Source organism: Leptosomus discolor, chromosome 1 (assembly GCF_034619465.1).
Source record: "Leptosomus discolor isolate bLepDis1 chromosome 1, bLepDis1.hap2, whole genome shotgun sequence".
NCBI classification, from domain to species: Eukaryota; Metazoa; Chordata; class Aves; order Leptosomiformes; family Leptosomidae; genus Leptosomus; species Leptosomus discolor.
Window position 1 is genome coordinate 130,548,047 of NC_141391.1, and position 14,953 is coordinate 130,562,999.

General features: G+C 36.1%; 1 protein-coding gene across 2 annotated transcripts in view; it reads left to right on the forward strand.

Annotated features, from left to right (window-relative positions):
* STXBP5L (syntaxin binding protein 5L) overlaps positions 1-14,953 on the forward strand; it is a 205,773-nt gene that overhangs the window by 86,388 nt on the left and 104,432 nt on the right. For both annotated transcript variants that reach the window (XM_086464591.1, XM_086464596.1), the window contains exon 5: positions 10,661-10,795. In XM_086464591.1, coding sequence (XP_086320717.1) covers positions 10,661-10,795 — 135 coding nt within the window. The remainder of the gene's footprint in view (positions 1-10,660; positions 10,796-14,953) is intronic.

A 14,953-nucleotide genomic window follows, 5' to 3' on the forward strand; every position in this document is an offset into this window, starting at 1 on the left:
AACTTTTATTCTCATTTTTGTTGTCAAATGACCTTGTGTTGGCGTCAGAAACAAATTGGAAGCCAATGAAAAGTGTGCTGGTTTCTTCCAGCATCTTCTTCTATTTAAGGAAGCAAGTTTCCATGTATTTTCCTTGTCTTGTGTTCTTGGGTCCAAGTCTGCACATTACACCTGTTCAATCCACTGCATTACTGTTGTGTAATACTAAAGATCTAGCCAGGGAGAGTATGCCACTGTCATTGTCAGTGATCCTGCTCCCATATGTGAGACATCCCAATGAATTTACAGTCTAAACTGTAAAAGAGAGTTGATGACAGAGGGTGTCTCTTTGCTGTGCATTTGTCCAAGAGGAATGAAAGTAATTTTCTGTCATCTTGAAAATTAAACAGATTATTAGTAGCACGGGCTACAAAAGTTGTCATCCTCTTGCACACTGGGATTTCAGGAGTGAATTTTAAGTTGTTCAGGAGCTCCGGTAACACCAGTTAACATGATGCAGTGCTGCTGCTAAAGCAGACAGACGTTGAGTTACCAAAGGTATGAATTTAAATGCCTGTATCCTGTATTATAGGAAGTTACAGTGCAGCTGTCTTTTCATATGTGTTATTGCGAATTGAACAGGCCAGGATGATCTTCTATGGAGTTGTAGGAAGGTTAGTTATATGAAATAAAACTGGTAAAAACCAAAGGACCTGTTTCATGCTGCATACTTTGACTGCCCTTGTAAAGTGTTTGTAACAACCTCGTAAGATTTTATCTAAATACATACATTCAGTCTTTATTCAAGGGAGATTTCCAGGTTTACTAATCTAATAAAATGTAATGCATCTACTATGTTTTTTAACATGTTTTTCTGATTTGTTACAGGTTCTTTTAAGTTTGAATTAACTGCTTGTAAATAATTTATGTTAACACCCAATATAAATGCTCACATAGTTGCCACACTGATGTTTTGTGTAGTTAACATAAGCATTTGTTTCTTAAAACAAGTGTTATGGAATGCTGTAAACTATTCATTACAGTTGTGATTGCAAATTCATTTGAAATAGTAAGCTCACAAATCAAGAATGGGCCTAACTTCAGGCTTATAGGGCTATTTCATCTGTCCAGAAGTTTTGCACAGGAACTTCTAGCTTTTGAAGAAATAGAGGAACAGCCTACTTTTACTCTCGGTTGTCTTAATAGGAAAGAAGGAAAGTGAGGAACCCAATATACTATTAATAGTGCTTTGCTTTGCACTTTAGTTTTTAACACTTTAAAAGATTAAAAATCAGTCCCAATTTCTAAAAATCAGGGTGCTTCAGAATGTGCCAAGAGATCCGAAGAAAAAAGAAATCCAGCTAGGGACAAAATCAAACTGTCTTGAGAAAGAAATAGTATTTCAACTGCATCTCTTAAACATTTACCTTTTTTTTTTTCTGCTTCTTATATTACTCTTTCTTATTCTTGTAGCTTGTTTATGTATAATATTTCAGGTAAAGGACACCATGAAAAATGCATGTGTCTTAAACAGGTCGAAAGCAGCAGTGGACCACCAGTCAGGTGACATGTCTAAATAATTTGCAGAAGAATAGCTGCATAAGCTTTCTTGCTTTGTCAAAAGAAATAACTATATAAGGTATCTATCAGCACTATTTAATCCTATTTGTCTAAAATTAAATTATAAAGTCAAAATGTTTTCTTAGCATTTTTTCCAAGTAGAATTTCTAGAAATGTGGAGGAGGGTGTGTCTGTTAGTTATATACAGCACATTCACAAATAGCTAGAATACTTTGCTTAGGGTATATTTATATTGAAATTAGAGTTTAGAGATGGAATCCTGATTTGTTGTACATCAGCATTTTTAGGGAATCTTCCATTATTGAACTTCTTTAAATCAAGAAAGCTACCTTTTAGTCAATTGTTCTAGTTCAAGCGGTAATTAGTATGAAGAAATCCTATGGCCTGTGTTAAGCAGAAGAAAGGAGCCCCAAATGTTTATTTCTTCTATTACAATTCACAGATTAAATTATTGCTGCTGTACAAATAATGACCAAAATGAATATTTGTGGCTAGTGATATAAAATAAAAACAAAAAAAACTGTTCCATGAACTGATTGGGTACGATGAATAATCTGAGATACCAAACTTGAAAGGGACGTTGGCCAACAGACGTATAGCACTAGAAAGTAACTGTTACAACTGCTTTGACTCCATACTTACTTCATGTTCCTTTGTAAGGAATATATATTGAATTGCCTCATGTAAAGCAATTTATTTTACTGTCTGTCTCTTTATTTAAAACATGAATCTCTATAGACTAATTCAGGAGTACTAAGCTTAAGTAATGTCTTCAAGTGATCCTACTGTTTGCAAGTATTGATCAGTCAGGAGATAGGCACAGTAGTATGTGAGCTTAATGATGACTTGTTTCACAATGTTTAACTGTAAATACTTTGTTACTTTCATTAATAACCTAGAATTTATTGCTGGAGATGATTCACTGAGTGGTTATAAACAGAATAGGCACATTCAGCTCCTGACTAATTTGATGGAAAAACAGAACTAAATTCTAATTATTACACTCTTCATTGGATATTCTTCACCTACCCAGTCCTGTCACACACTTTAATTGTAGCATCTGCACTATAGTCTTAAAAGAACAAAGAATATTTGAGCAGTCTGTATAACACTCAACTGGAAAAAATCCAGAGATGGAAATGTTCATGCAGTATTTCGAGAATATAATTTACTATAAATTAATATGTTCTCTTGTTCAGATATCCCTAAGTAACAACTGGGTTTAATACTCCAACGCCTTTGTTACACTGTCATCAGGATCCAATGCAATTTATGTACAATGTGTTTTCAGCTCTACTTCATTATTTCTGTATAAATAATTAAAACATAAAATGAGATGGACCAAGTGATTTAAATTCAAAATAAATGTTGACTGGTTGTACTAGCAGAAAATACGTGTGAAACAGAAGATTTTTCTTAATTTTAATTAAAACTAAATCACACTTTTAAAGAACAGGTGGATGACAAGAATCAGTCTCAAAGGCATGTTTGGTTCATTTAATGTCTGCTAGGATCTGGGGCGGGGGGGGAGCTACTATAAATTTTTGAAATGATCTTGTGTGGTATGTGGAGAATCTAGTTTGAACAGGGGGAAGTTTCATGTTGTGATACAGTATCACCAAGAGCCTGAAAGGAAAAACTGTTCAGATGTATCGACCTGCTATATATTTCACGTGACTCTTAGTCATGCCAGTTAGTAATTTAAAGTGTTTCCTGTATTCTTATGTCAGCTCTAGAGACTGTGCATACACTTCAAGTAAATTAAACTAAAAGTTTAAGTTAAAAACTGGAAATCTTAATAGTAGAATTCATCTTGGATTTCTGCCTTCCTAGGTCTTCCTGTCATATAGTCACTCAAACAGCCCATGTTGCAGGGGAAACACTGTTATTACTATGCACACACACATCTCACACCTATCTGGGGAACTGCACAGCCATCTACTGCTTAACACATCACATGATACGGATGGCAGACTGCATGGGTTGCTGCTATTGTACATGTCTTTTACATGCGTTGCAGAGCTGATGAACTCCAAATTTATATATATAGTCCAGGGAGAAGAGAAAATACCTCCAGAGGCCAAATAGCTCATAATTTACATCCTTTGCTTGATCTGCAGGAGACAACTCCTTTTCTTCATTGTTTATAGCTTTAGCCTCTGCTTCTGTTTAGGCATTTCAGGTCAGCTACAAACTACTTTCCTTGAATATATGTCTAAATCTTCTTGTGTGCATTTCATGACTTAAAGCAATAATCTCAGCTATAACATTTCCTTGTGAACTGACAGAAAAGCAACCCTACACTTTCTGAGAATATTGGCTAGCCAGAAGCTCCCTCAGAAAGGCCAGTCTGGTTGCCTTTGTATGTCAGTGAGGGCTTTTCAAAGTACTTTTGTTAAAAAATACCAGAAGATTAAGGGAGCAGTAAGGGTAAAAAAAGAGTTGGGTGCAAATAATTTGTGCTTTCTGATGGAGGGAGTAAAGAACTACATACAAAGTCATGAGGCACCCTTGGCAGCTGTAGTTTTCATTGCTGGGAAGTCAAGAAAGAAGGGAAATGCTTATCTAGATTTTCCTCTGTTGTGAATATTAATTGGGGGCTACACAGGTCACAGATGTCTCTAAAAACAGCTGCTCTGAAAGAGGGCCTAAAAAATCATCAGCCAGTCTCATTGACTAGTAGTAGGAAGCATGGCCAGTCTATCAAGCGGCAGTGCCAAGAAAACAGCTTGTGGTGATGACCAGCTCAGGTCAACATACATTAGTGGAGTGTACTGAAAGCACCAGAGGGAGCTGGAGAAGATTCCTTGAGCTGGGAGGGGATCTGTGATCACTCTAATGAAAAGGTAGACTTCTGATATGTGTAACCTTCTTAAGAAGGTGATCAACTTTCTCAGCAGCTGAACTCTTCCATGCTGGGACAATGCACTGTAAATTGGGTGTAAGACAGTGGCTGTAACTTAGTAGTCACTGAGAGCTGAGAGAAGCTAAGCTGAGGCATAGTATAAATTTAGTCGCAGTTTTGATGTCAAGGAATGAGCAATTAAATAATTAGCCATTTTGACAAATATGCAACTCATTCTCCCCGTTCCACAGCTCTCCACCAGGAATAGTGTTCCAGGAAAGTCTTTCATACTAAAAATAGAAAACCAAAAATAACAAGGCAGAGGCAGAAGGAAGTGTTCTCAAAATTATCTTTTCTTTTTCTTAGAGCAATATGATTTGTAATAAAGATGATTTTAAGCCGTCTGAGAATTTTTACTACTATTTCAGAGAATGTAGCAGTCAATTATTTTAATATTGTAGTATTCTACAAATACGCAACAAGTTAATTTGGTCATAGTTGTTAGACTGTAGAGTGATTAGATTTTTCTGAAAAATATAACTTTTCAAGATTTGCTAGTCAGAATAAAATGTCTAAAATGAGGTTCAATTTTTTGACAATACTTCTTTAAGTTTTTCTATTATCTCTCTTACATTGCTTACATGATTTTAGAAATGTTTTCTGGACTTTTGCTAAGGAGTTTTTGCTTAATAAATTCTGATTTAGGTGTTTCATTTGGCACCTATTTAGGTTTTTTAAATTACATTTTATACACTGTTTTGTGGTTTGAATACGTTTGAAAACTGATACGGTGTTCCAGATCATTTTGGCGACATAGGAACAACTCTTTTGGTAGCAGTTTTTTTACTATGTCTTATAATGATCAATGTGATTCATTTTGTGGTTTGCTGCTAAGAATGTATAATATCCACATTTTTGTCTGACTTTCTGTTAAGTGATGAACATTGATCAAATTCTCAGGTCTCTGTTTAATTGGGTTCCATGTTATCTCGATCAGATTGGCAATCTGATTAAATTTTGGCAGAAGTACCTCATATTGGCATAAATCACTACAACCCTTTCTTCTTAAGAAGAAAAATGTCCTTTCTTTCTTTCTGGCTAATTGTCTGGGTTTTGTAAAGGCATCAAAGGACATCTTAATTTGCTTGTGGGACAAATGACTAATAGAGGAATACCTTTCATCCACAATGAAAACTACACTGTGATCCTTCATTGTTTTCTCTTGAAGAAATCATTATGTAATCTCAGTACTTACTGAAATGGAAGATGTTCATTAAAAATCTGAGTCTTGCTTCAAAGCTTTCAAGCCTCAAAGCCAAGTTTATACTTTCTGTAAGAGTGAAAAGTTGATAATAAATACTTTGCATTTGATTTGCATAATGTAAAAGAAAACTACTTCAGATCAGTGCGTAGATTTCTGAGAATATGAAAATCATATGGCTTTGTTTGGTGAAGCCTAACAATGTATTGTATTAAAACGCCTAGTAATTCATATGCTCTAATAGGTTTGTTACGTATTTGGATTGTGTTTAAGGGAAAATCATTTTCTTATAAAATCACATATTGTAAAAGGTGGTATTTGGTAATGTCTAGTAACATTTTGGGTAAACAATGAAGTATAGGGTATTTGTATAGGGTATGTTTTCATTACAGAAGTAAGAACATGCAGAATACTTTCTTATCTGGCTGTCCTGTAAATCTGTCAGAACAAAATGCAATTACTTACAAGGTAATACCAGAGCTTAAGAAAACAGGAAAATTTGTGGTTGTTTTCTTCATTCTTTAACAACACCTAATTCTCTTCTGGCCCTTCATACTATATATCTAGACTTGGTAGCTACTGGCGCCTGGGATTTCAGATAGGACAGCAGGAAAATAAATCTAGTAACTGATGGCCAGTAGTCAGTAGTTTAGTCTGATTTTTCTCTTACTGTAGGACCTTGCTCTTGAAATATGTTCTTGAAATTTTAAACCTAAGGTGGGCAAACAGAAGACATATAGTAGCTGGGAAATTAAACACCCATTTAGGCTGATGGTTGTGAGGCAGTACGTGCTAAAGATAATAACCTAGAAGCAAATGCCAAAAAGGAAAAAAAAAAAAAAAACAACAAACAGGCAAAAGCAGCCTCGTATGGTGTCTGAGGTGATTTTGAGACTTTATTTATAATCAGGGTGTTGGATTCAGTGTTGCACTTTGGAGACCAAGTTTTCCGCAGTACACCATACTGTCTTGTGAATGGATTTATCAGAGGACTAAAAATTAATATGATCCTAGGTGGACTTGAACCTGCTTAGTCTGATGACACAGCTGCAAGAATTTACGGTAGCAGCATTCAAGTCAACTTGGGTTTGCTTTGTAACTCATGAATTATTTGTCAGTCACTAGACAGATACATTTTCAACACTTTCAAGGTCACAAATATTTTCTCTTCCTGTAGTTTAACAGTTTACCACAAACAAGTGCTGGATGAACATCAGTGTGAAGTGGTTAAGAGGATTTATCAACCAAGGAGGATTTTGCATGGGCTGGGACCTGACAGAGCATGCATATGCTTTGGAGTGTAAGAAAGAAAAGTAGAGGAAATGCAAGAAATAAAAAAAAAAATTAGACTAAATATAAATCTAATCAGAAGTGTAGCAAACGGTGTCTCTGAAGAGAAAACAAAAGAAATGGAGTTGTTTAGTTTAAGGATCAGGAAAGATGCGAAAACCAGCTTCACATTTGTAAAACTACGAAGTGAAAAGGGCAAATTATTCTTTGCATCTGTTATGAACAGAATAATACACTAACAGCTTTAACTCCAGAAATGAATATGTAGGTGGCATACAACTGCAATTTTTTTCTGTCAGGTGTTTGTTGATCTGACTGCACCCACAATATAAGTACTAAGTTGCTGCTTGAAGACATTTTCATTTATGCATACCAAACTGAGGTCCCGTCCCACTCGGTGTGTTTCAGGGTAGATGAATATTTTGTATCCTCGCTTTTAAAAGGAGTTTTCTTCTGCACGGCAGAGACCCTTTGCTCGGCAAAGGTAGCAAGTTAATAACCCTCTTTGGTCAGTAGATTGGCAGCAATTACATACTTTAATAGTAATATTATTTCACAGGTCAGATAAAATAATATTTCACAGATCAGATAAAGGTAAAGTTTCACAGATCAGATAAAAATATGGCTTTCCCTAATTCTATTTAATAATATGGAGAGAGAGGAAAAAAAAAAAAAAAGAGTGAAAAAGGGAGAGAAAGAGAGAAAGAAAGAGAGAAAGAGAAAAAAGAGAGTGACAGAGACACAGAGAGAAAGAAAGAGAGAGAGAGAGAAAGAAAGAAAAAGAGAGAGAGAGAAAGAGAGAAAGAAAGAAAGAAAGAAAGAAAGAAAGAAAGAAAGAAAGAAAGAAAGAAAGAAAGAAAGAAAGAAAGAAAGAAAGAAAGAAAGAAAGAAAGAAAGAAAGAAAGAAAGAAAGAAAGAAAGAAAGAAAGAAAGAAAGAAAGAAAGAAAGAAAAAAAAGAAAGAAAGAAAGAAAAAAAAAAAAGAAAGAAAGAAAGAAAGAAAAAAAAGAAAGAAAGAAAGAAAGAAAGATACCACCACTCCTGGGGTCCACCGACGTCTCGCAGGTCCGGTCTGATCTGTGGTTCTTCGGTGGTGGGTGCACACCTGTGTCTTGATTATTGGTATTTTTATTGTCCCTTCCATTAATATTCATGAGTCCTGTTCACCTTATCCCCTCCTCTTCTTGCTTTTCATGGTAACCAGGATGCAGGCACAGTATACAACATTTTGAGGGCTCCAAGGGGATGTCCACTATAGGTGACGGAGTGGACCTCCTCAAGTCCAGTGTACACCTGTAGATAAGGGCGTGGCCCTCCCGAAGTCCAGTGTATACTCCTCTTCTGCAGGTTTTGTCTGTTTGGATAGGGGAGGTTGGGTAGCTGCTCCAGCTGAAGCCCCCTTTAGAGACCGTCCCAACTAAAGTTTCTCAAGGAGAACACCGCTCCACCCTCCCATCCCCAAGGAGGCAGCGCCGCTTCACCCTCTTATCTGTGAGAAGGGAGCACTGCTCCACCTTCACAGGGCTTGTTCCCTCCCTGGAGCAGGCCGTACTGCAAAGCAGGCTGGTTTCAGGGCTAATACATAAAACTTGCAGTGTAAAACAGGTTTGTTCAAGACACATACATAAAACCTGCAAAACAGGTTGTTTAAGGCAAAAAAAATCAGGCTGTCCTTCACAACTGTAATTGCCATTCTCAAGCAATTCTCTCGAAAAACTTGATTCTCTTTCCACTAAAGGCACTGGAATTATTGCCAAAATTAGACAATTAATAGTAAAATTTAACCCTATACAGATGGGTAGAACAAAGCCTGTATCTACTTAGGTCTCACTTGAATCAACAAAGCAAGATTTTATGAAGGGTAAGCCTTATTCTGGACTGATGATTCAGTAATAATTTTCCCCATAAATTAGGATTTAAAGACTGCATATTTCATCTGTGTTTAATTCAGGATGATACATAAGGCCAAAAAAGAATTTTTTTCTCACTTTAATGTATTCAACATTAAATGTTCTGAAGCATGATTAGATCCTTGGAAAACTGCAGAACTGTCCAAATACTGCGTAGAATCTGTTTGGAATCTTTATGTTTGCTGGGAGTATCTTACAGGGAACAATTACAGAAAGTATGTGAAGTTCATATAAATGTTGAACAATTCCTTTAATTTGAAGGGTGGTAAATGTTCTACTCAGAGCACTTATTTTACATGACTAAGAGGGACAAATTACTGGAGGATAGCCAGCACCCCTCTCTCTCATTTGTAATTACATAGTAGTTTAAGCCAACTAAGCACCACGCAGCCACTCACTCCTCCCCCCTCCCCAGTGGGATGGAGAGGAGAATCAGAAGAAAAAGGTAAAACTTTGTGGGTTGAGATAAGGACAGTTTAATAGGGCAACACAAGAGAGAAGAAACAATAATAACAATCATACTAATAAAAGAGTATGCAAAGCAAGTGATGCACAGTGCAATTGCTCACCAGCCAGAACCCAGCACTCATCCAGATCCCAAGCCATAATCCCTCCTTCTCCCAGCCAGCTCCCCCAGTTATATGCTGAGCATGACTGTCACATGGTATCGAATGTCCCCTTGGCTATTTTGGGCCAGCTGTCCTGGCTGTGCCGCCTCCCAGCTTCTTGTGAAAAGCAACTCTATCCCAGCTGAACCCAGGACAATGCAATTCAGAAAGATTGCTGTACCATAAGAATAAAAAGTTAAGATAGGTATATTCTTAAATACTGTTTATACATTTGTGGGGCAGAAGGGTGTTAAGGATAAAAATTATTGCATAGCTGTTAAATCAAGTTTGTATATGAAAACTAGAAATAGCCTACTAGTGGAACTGAATGATAAATATAGTAACATATGGAATACCAAGCAAAATACCTGCATTTTGTCAAAATTCATGAGTCTATACCATAAGATCGGTTTAAGTTTCAGTCTCTGTAGGTAGCATGTTTTTTATTATATTTTAGTTGCAAACTTTTTTTAATCTTGTATAGATTTAGCTTTGCTTGAACGTGTGTAATATCTGTATAATAACTATAATATCAAATAAACCTGAATCTACTCATTCATCATTTGTGAAAACTTTTATGGATTATCATGAGAAACTGTCATGACATCTTTCCAAGCTAATATAGCACTGATTCATCACCCTGTAGGAATAATATGAGTGTAGGATTCAGTGTGTCTATGATACAATACTTAGCTGCACTTGGTAATGCTCTTATCTAGTGCCCTGCTCTCCCAGATAGCCAATAAAGTGAATGTTTTCTTGTTTGAATTATGGTGTTATGCTTCTGTTCTACAAAACATTCATCCTGCTGATGTCCATTAACTTCTGTTTGTTGAAAAATTGCTTATTCTAAGACAGGAAATAAGAAAGCCTAACTTGAGAGTCTTGGATACTATCACAGTGCAATTTACATAATCATGGAGATAACATGACTTAGTTCAGTGCTCAAGTGGTACAGCTTTTTTTTCCTGCCCTTAATATAGGCAGGCAGGATGGCCCTGTTTTGTTTCATGTTCTCTTTTATTATTTTACTGGAGGTGATCTCCAAAACCTGCATTTTCTTCATAATGCTGCACCTCCTGAGCAGGATTTTCTCAGGTTATAAAATGGAAAGAACGATTATTTCATCTGCGAAAGTGTTAAAAAATATTCATAGCATATTCAGTCACTTTTTTTTTCTTTTCCAGGATTACTTACTGTCATCTACCTTTCCAGAGCAAATGGCTTTATGTTGGAACAGAGAGAGGAAATACACACATTGTAAATATTGAGTCCTTCATTCTTTCTGGATATGTTATCATGTGGAATAAGGCAATAGAACTGTAAGTGCAGACTTTTTTGCATTTATGTCCGCAATCATTTTCATAGCTGTCTTCAGTTTCATTTTTAAGAATCATTTGGTTTTACAAATATTAACAAATCTTTTGAAAACATTTTATTTTAATGAATGCATGTGCAGTATTAACTGTTTTGTTACAGGCCATTAGGAATTCAGATTTATGATAGAGACCATGTAATTATATTTTATATAAAAGAAAAAGTGATTTGGCAATCTGTTTAACTATGAAGTTCCATGAAATACAGATAATCACTAATCTCACAAATTCAGATTTTGCATTTTTTACGAGGGTAGCTTGATCACCATCTCCTCCAAACATCCTTTGAAGACAATAATGGAGTGTGTTGGCCTTAAGACTCTGTGGAGAAATTTTCTTCATCAAACTGTAGAATCATTTAGATAAGAAGGGACTTGGTCTCTAGACCAAACCTCCTGCTCAACACAGGGCTAACTTCAAAGTTAAATCAGGCTAATCAAAACCTGATGAAGTTATAGGAAAAGTAATGAGTGTCTGTTAAATGACAGTTCTCTGACAGGCTAACACAGGTGCCTGTGTCAGAGAAATGGAGGAGAGTTATATAAAATGAAATGAAATGGAGGCAGAGTTATATAAAAATCTGATTGGGATAAATATATGCTTCCTGCAAGTAAAAGCCTCAACAGAAACAAACATTTTTTTTTCTACTGTTTCCTCTGTGAGAACTGCTGTGGGCAAACTCATAGTATTTCATGCAGTTTCTGAGACATCTGCTTCATGTTGTGAGGAATATGTAACCTCTGGTAGTAAACTGAAATTCACCAAGCTGAGTCAACCCAGAGGACAGTATCTAAGAGCAGGGCTACAGGCCTACAGTGGTGGATTTAATTCTCTGTCACAAGCAGAGATCACATTGAGAGCAACCACTTTTCTCCAAAATTCTCACCTCTCCCTTCCCGCCCCCCCCCCCCCCGCTATTATTACTGACTTTTATTAATCACTATGTCCCCCAGCATGACAAAACTGATGCCTCATTTTCTTTCCTCCCCTCTGCCCCCACCAAACTTCATAGGCACAATCATAAAAATTGAATTTTGTCTTCAAAGGAGATAAAACCAAGGATTCAAATGGTAATCAGGATTCAGACAGTCTGCTGGTAAATCTTTTGGCCAGTTCTCAATTTTGGAATGTTTGTTTGTCCTGCCTTTGTAAGACTTTGCTGAGCTCTGCTCAGTAGTTTTGCCTGCAAAGTTAATGCTGGAAAATGTGATTTAATCAAAACCAGAATTAATATGTTCATTTTGATAAGTTCTTCAGGTGAGAAGTGTCTTAATTATTTTCTCTTTCTCACTTTGTTTTCGTGATGTTGACATATTAGAGGGGTTTTGATTCCTGTATTTTGTGTATATATACTATATTGAGTAGATAACACCTTTGAGGTTCTGAGAAAAAGGCATTTTCGTTTTGTGTACATTTGGAATTTTTTTTCCTCCAGACATTAGGATGTTTCTATAATAGTATGGAAGTAAATCTGAAAGATTTATATTAAATTGAAGCCTTCCACCAAGCTTCACTTCCTGATTCTTTCAAAATTCTTTTGGATAATTTATTTTTTTTTAATGGCCACAGCAGACATTTTTCATGGGAACAGAATAGAATGATGCCTCTCTTCAATGAAAAGTATGTGGGAAATAAGGGCCGCTTACTGACAAGTTTCAGTACTGAGTTGTTGGAATAGGCTAAATGCTGTGCAAGAAGCTACCTCTCTAGAACCTTTTAGTAAACCTAACTATCTTCTTGGTATTGCCTATGCAGGAGTACACCTAGATCTTCTGTAAATTGTGAAAGGTAATGACAACATATGGATAGGCCTTGTCACTTCAAGTACTTGGGGATGCTGCATGGTTACCATAATAGTTTCTTCTTCTAAAAAGCTAGTTTGACATGCACTATTTTGGTGACAGTTGAGCACAGGTATTCGTTTATTACTGCTTCTAGTTCTATCAATCTTAAAAGTATAACTTGACCCTTGTAAGCGATATGCTAGTCAAAGAAGACAGTATCTTCTCCATTCTTTCTCATCATGTACTTCTTGAGGAGGAATGGAGGAATCTGTCCTTGCCTGTATTACACAAGTAGACAGAGCATCTTGTGTGTCTCCAGATTAATTTCTCTGTATTAAGAGTAAGAGGCTGGTTGGGATAATAGTGATGTTTCCCACATCAGCTGCCATTGACAGATGCTATAGCACCATTGAAGTTGGAACTAGGTGACTTTTCTCGGTAATTTGAACTCTCTCTAGTAACAAACTATGATGTCTCTTCCAGTACTATTGCTTTCTTGCAGGGAAAATGTAACTTAGATTAGCTTTTAAAGGGAATGTTATTAATTCTAAGTGTACTTCATGTGGATGGGCTTAGGATAGTAGACTTTCCTTTAGAATTGTACTGAGATGAATATTTGAGAGGACAATTTTATTTTGGGCCATGGATATGTTCTTATTTTATTATATTTTTTAATCTTCACATTACTTTCATACAATCTTCACATAATTTTCCCATTTTAGTATTATGGAATCATACAATAATTCATGTTGGAAGGCCTCTCTGGAATTTGCTAGATAGACCTCCTGCTCACAGTAAGATCAGCTATAAGACCAGGTTGTTCAGGGCTTTATAAGTTCTTAGGGCCTGTTGATGTCAGGTACTTTCAAAGATAAAAAATAGGAAAAGGTATGTATGCAAAACTTTAGGAACAGCTTCAGCCTTACCACAAACAATGTAAGAGGTAATAGTGCTCATAACATCGTTTTTCATCCTTAGATTGTACCATTTCAGAGTGTGGGATTAGTTTGAAGATGTTACTACTCTCTATAAAGCTCAGAAGGAGAGAGTTGTCACGGACAAGGGTTAACCTTCTGTGCAAGCAGATTTGTGTCAAATTTATTGGCAAGGAAAGACCGGTAAAAGTGATTGCTCTCCTGCTATATTCAAGCCCCCAGTTTAGATGAAGGGTTTATAAATAAAGCTTTGAGTCTGTCAGATCTGTGTGTCATCTGCACAAATAAGCCTGAAGGAGAGTTCTTCCCTCTTCATGTAACTCTCATCCTATTTCTAAAATTGCAGGTTAAGTCTACCAACATGACTTCTAATTTTTTTTCACTGACTTGTACCTATTTCTAATGAAACCTCTGTGAATTTTCATAATGTGGATTTAACTCAGGTGTCATTAAGTTTCAAGGCTTTAAAGTGAAAACCAATAGGAGATTGAACAGGTTAATATTTTTAAAGTCTGAAATGTTTTGACTTGGAATGTTAAACTATGTATTACCATACCCAAGTCACTGTAAAGCCAGATTACAACTCATTTTGTGAGAGTACAAAAAAACCCCAAACCAACTCAACCAGTAACAACAACAAATTAAAAAGAGAAACAGCTAAAATTCCAGTTCTATTACCTCTTCAGAACATAGTTGAAAAGGATTTCTATATATGTTGCTAACAGTATGGCCAATGTAACCTGAAGAGGTCAGAATACCTATACCTTTCCTCCTTCGGAAAACACCTACAAGTTGCATTCTAGACTTTAATCATAGACTGAGTTTGTCCCTCTAAAGTCATGATGACATTACTCAGTAAATAATACAATAAATGGTATTGAGTAAGTGAAAAAAATGTGGAGCATAGAAAACACATTCCAACAATCCATTTTAGTCTGTTCATGGACTTACAAAGTTTTCAACTCCACAAAGAGTTTTGACACACTTCTTGAGATTAATTCATTCCAGAGAACACAACTCTCATCCTCAGAAAAAAAACATTGTCAGGCAGTGAGGCCCATCAAATGACTTCAAGAATCTCTTTTCTAACAGTGATTCTATTGCAGTGAAAGACTGAGGTGAAGAGGCTCAGTAGTTTCTTAGATTCTCCTTAGAAGGAGAATCAGATTTGCGTGTAAAATTTTTAGACTTTGTATATGATACAAGAAATCCCATCACCTTGTCCTGTGTGGCTACTGGTTTGTTTTTTTAGTGGGTTTTTTTTGTTACCATTTGTGATTTTGTTGCCTACTTTTGTGTCAAAATATACTGAAAGATCTGTAAAGCACTCTACTTTGGAGCGATAGTGGTTTTCTTATTATGACCTGTTCAGAAACATCTAGTGG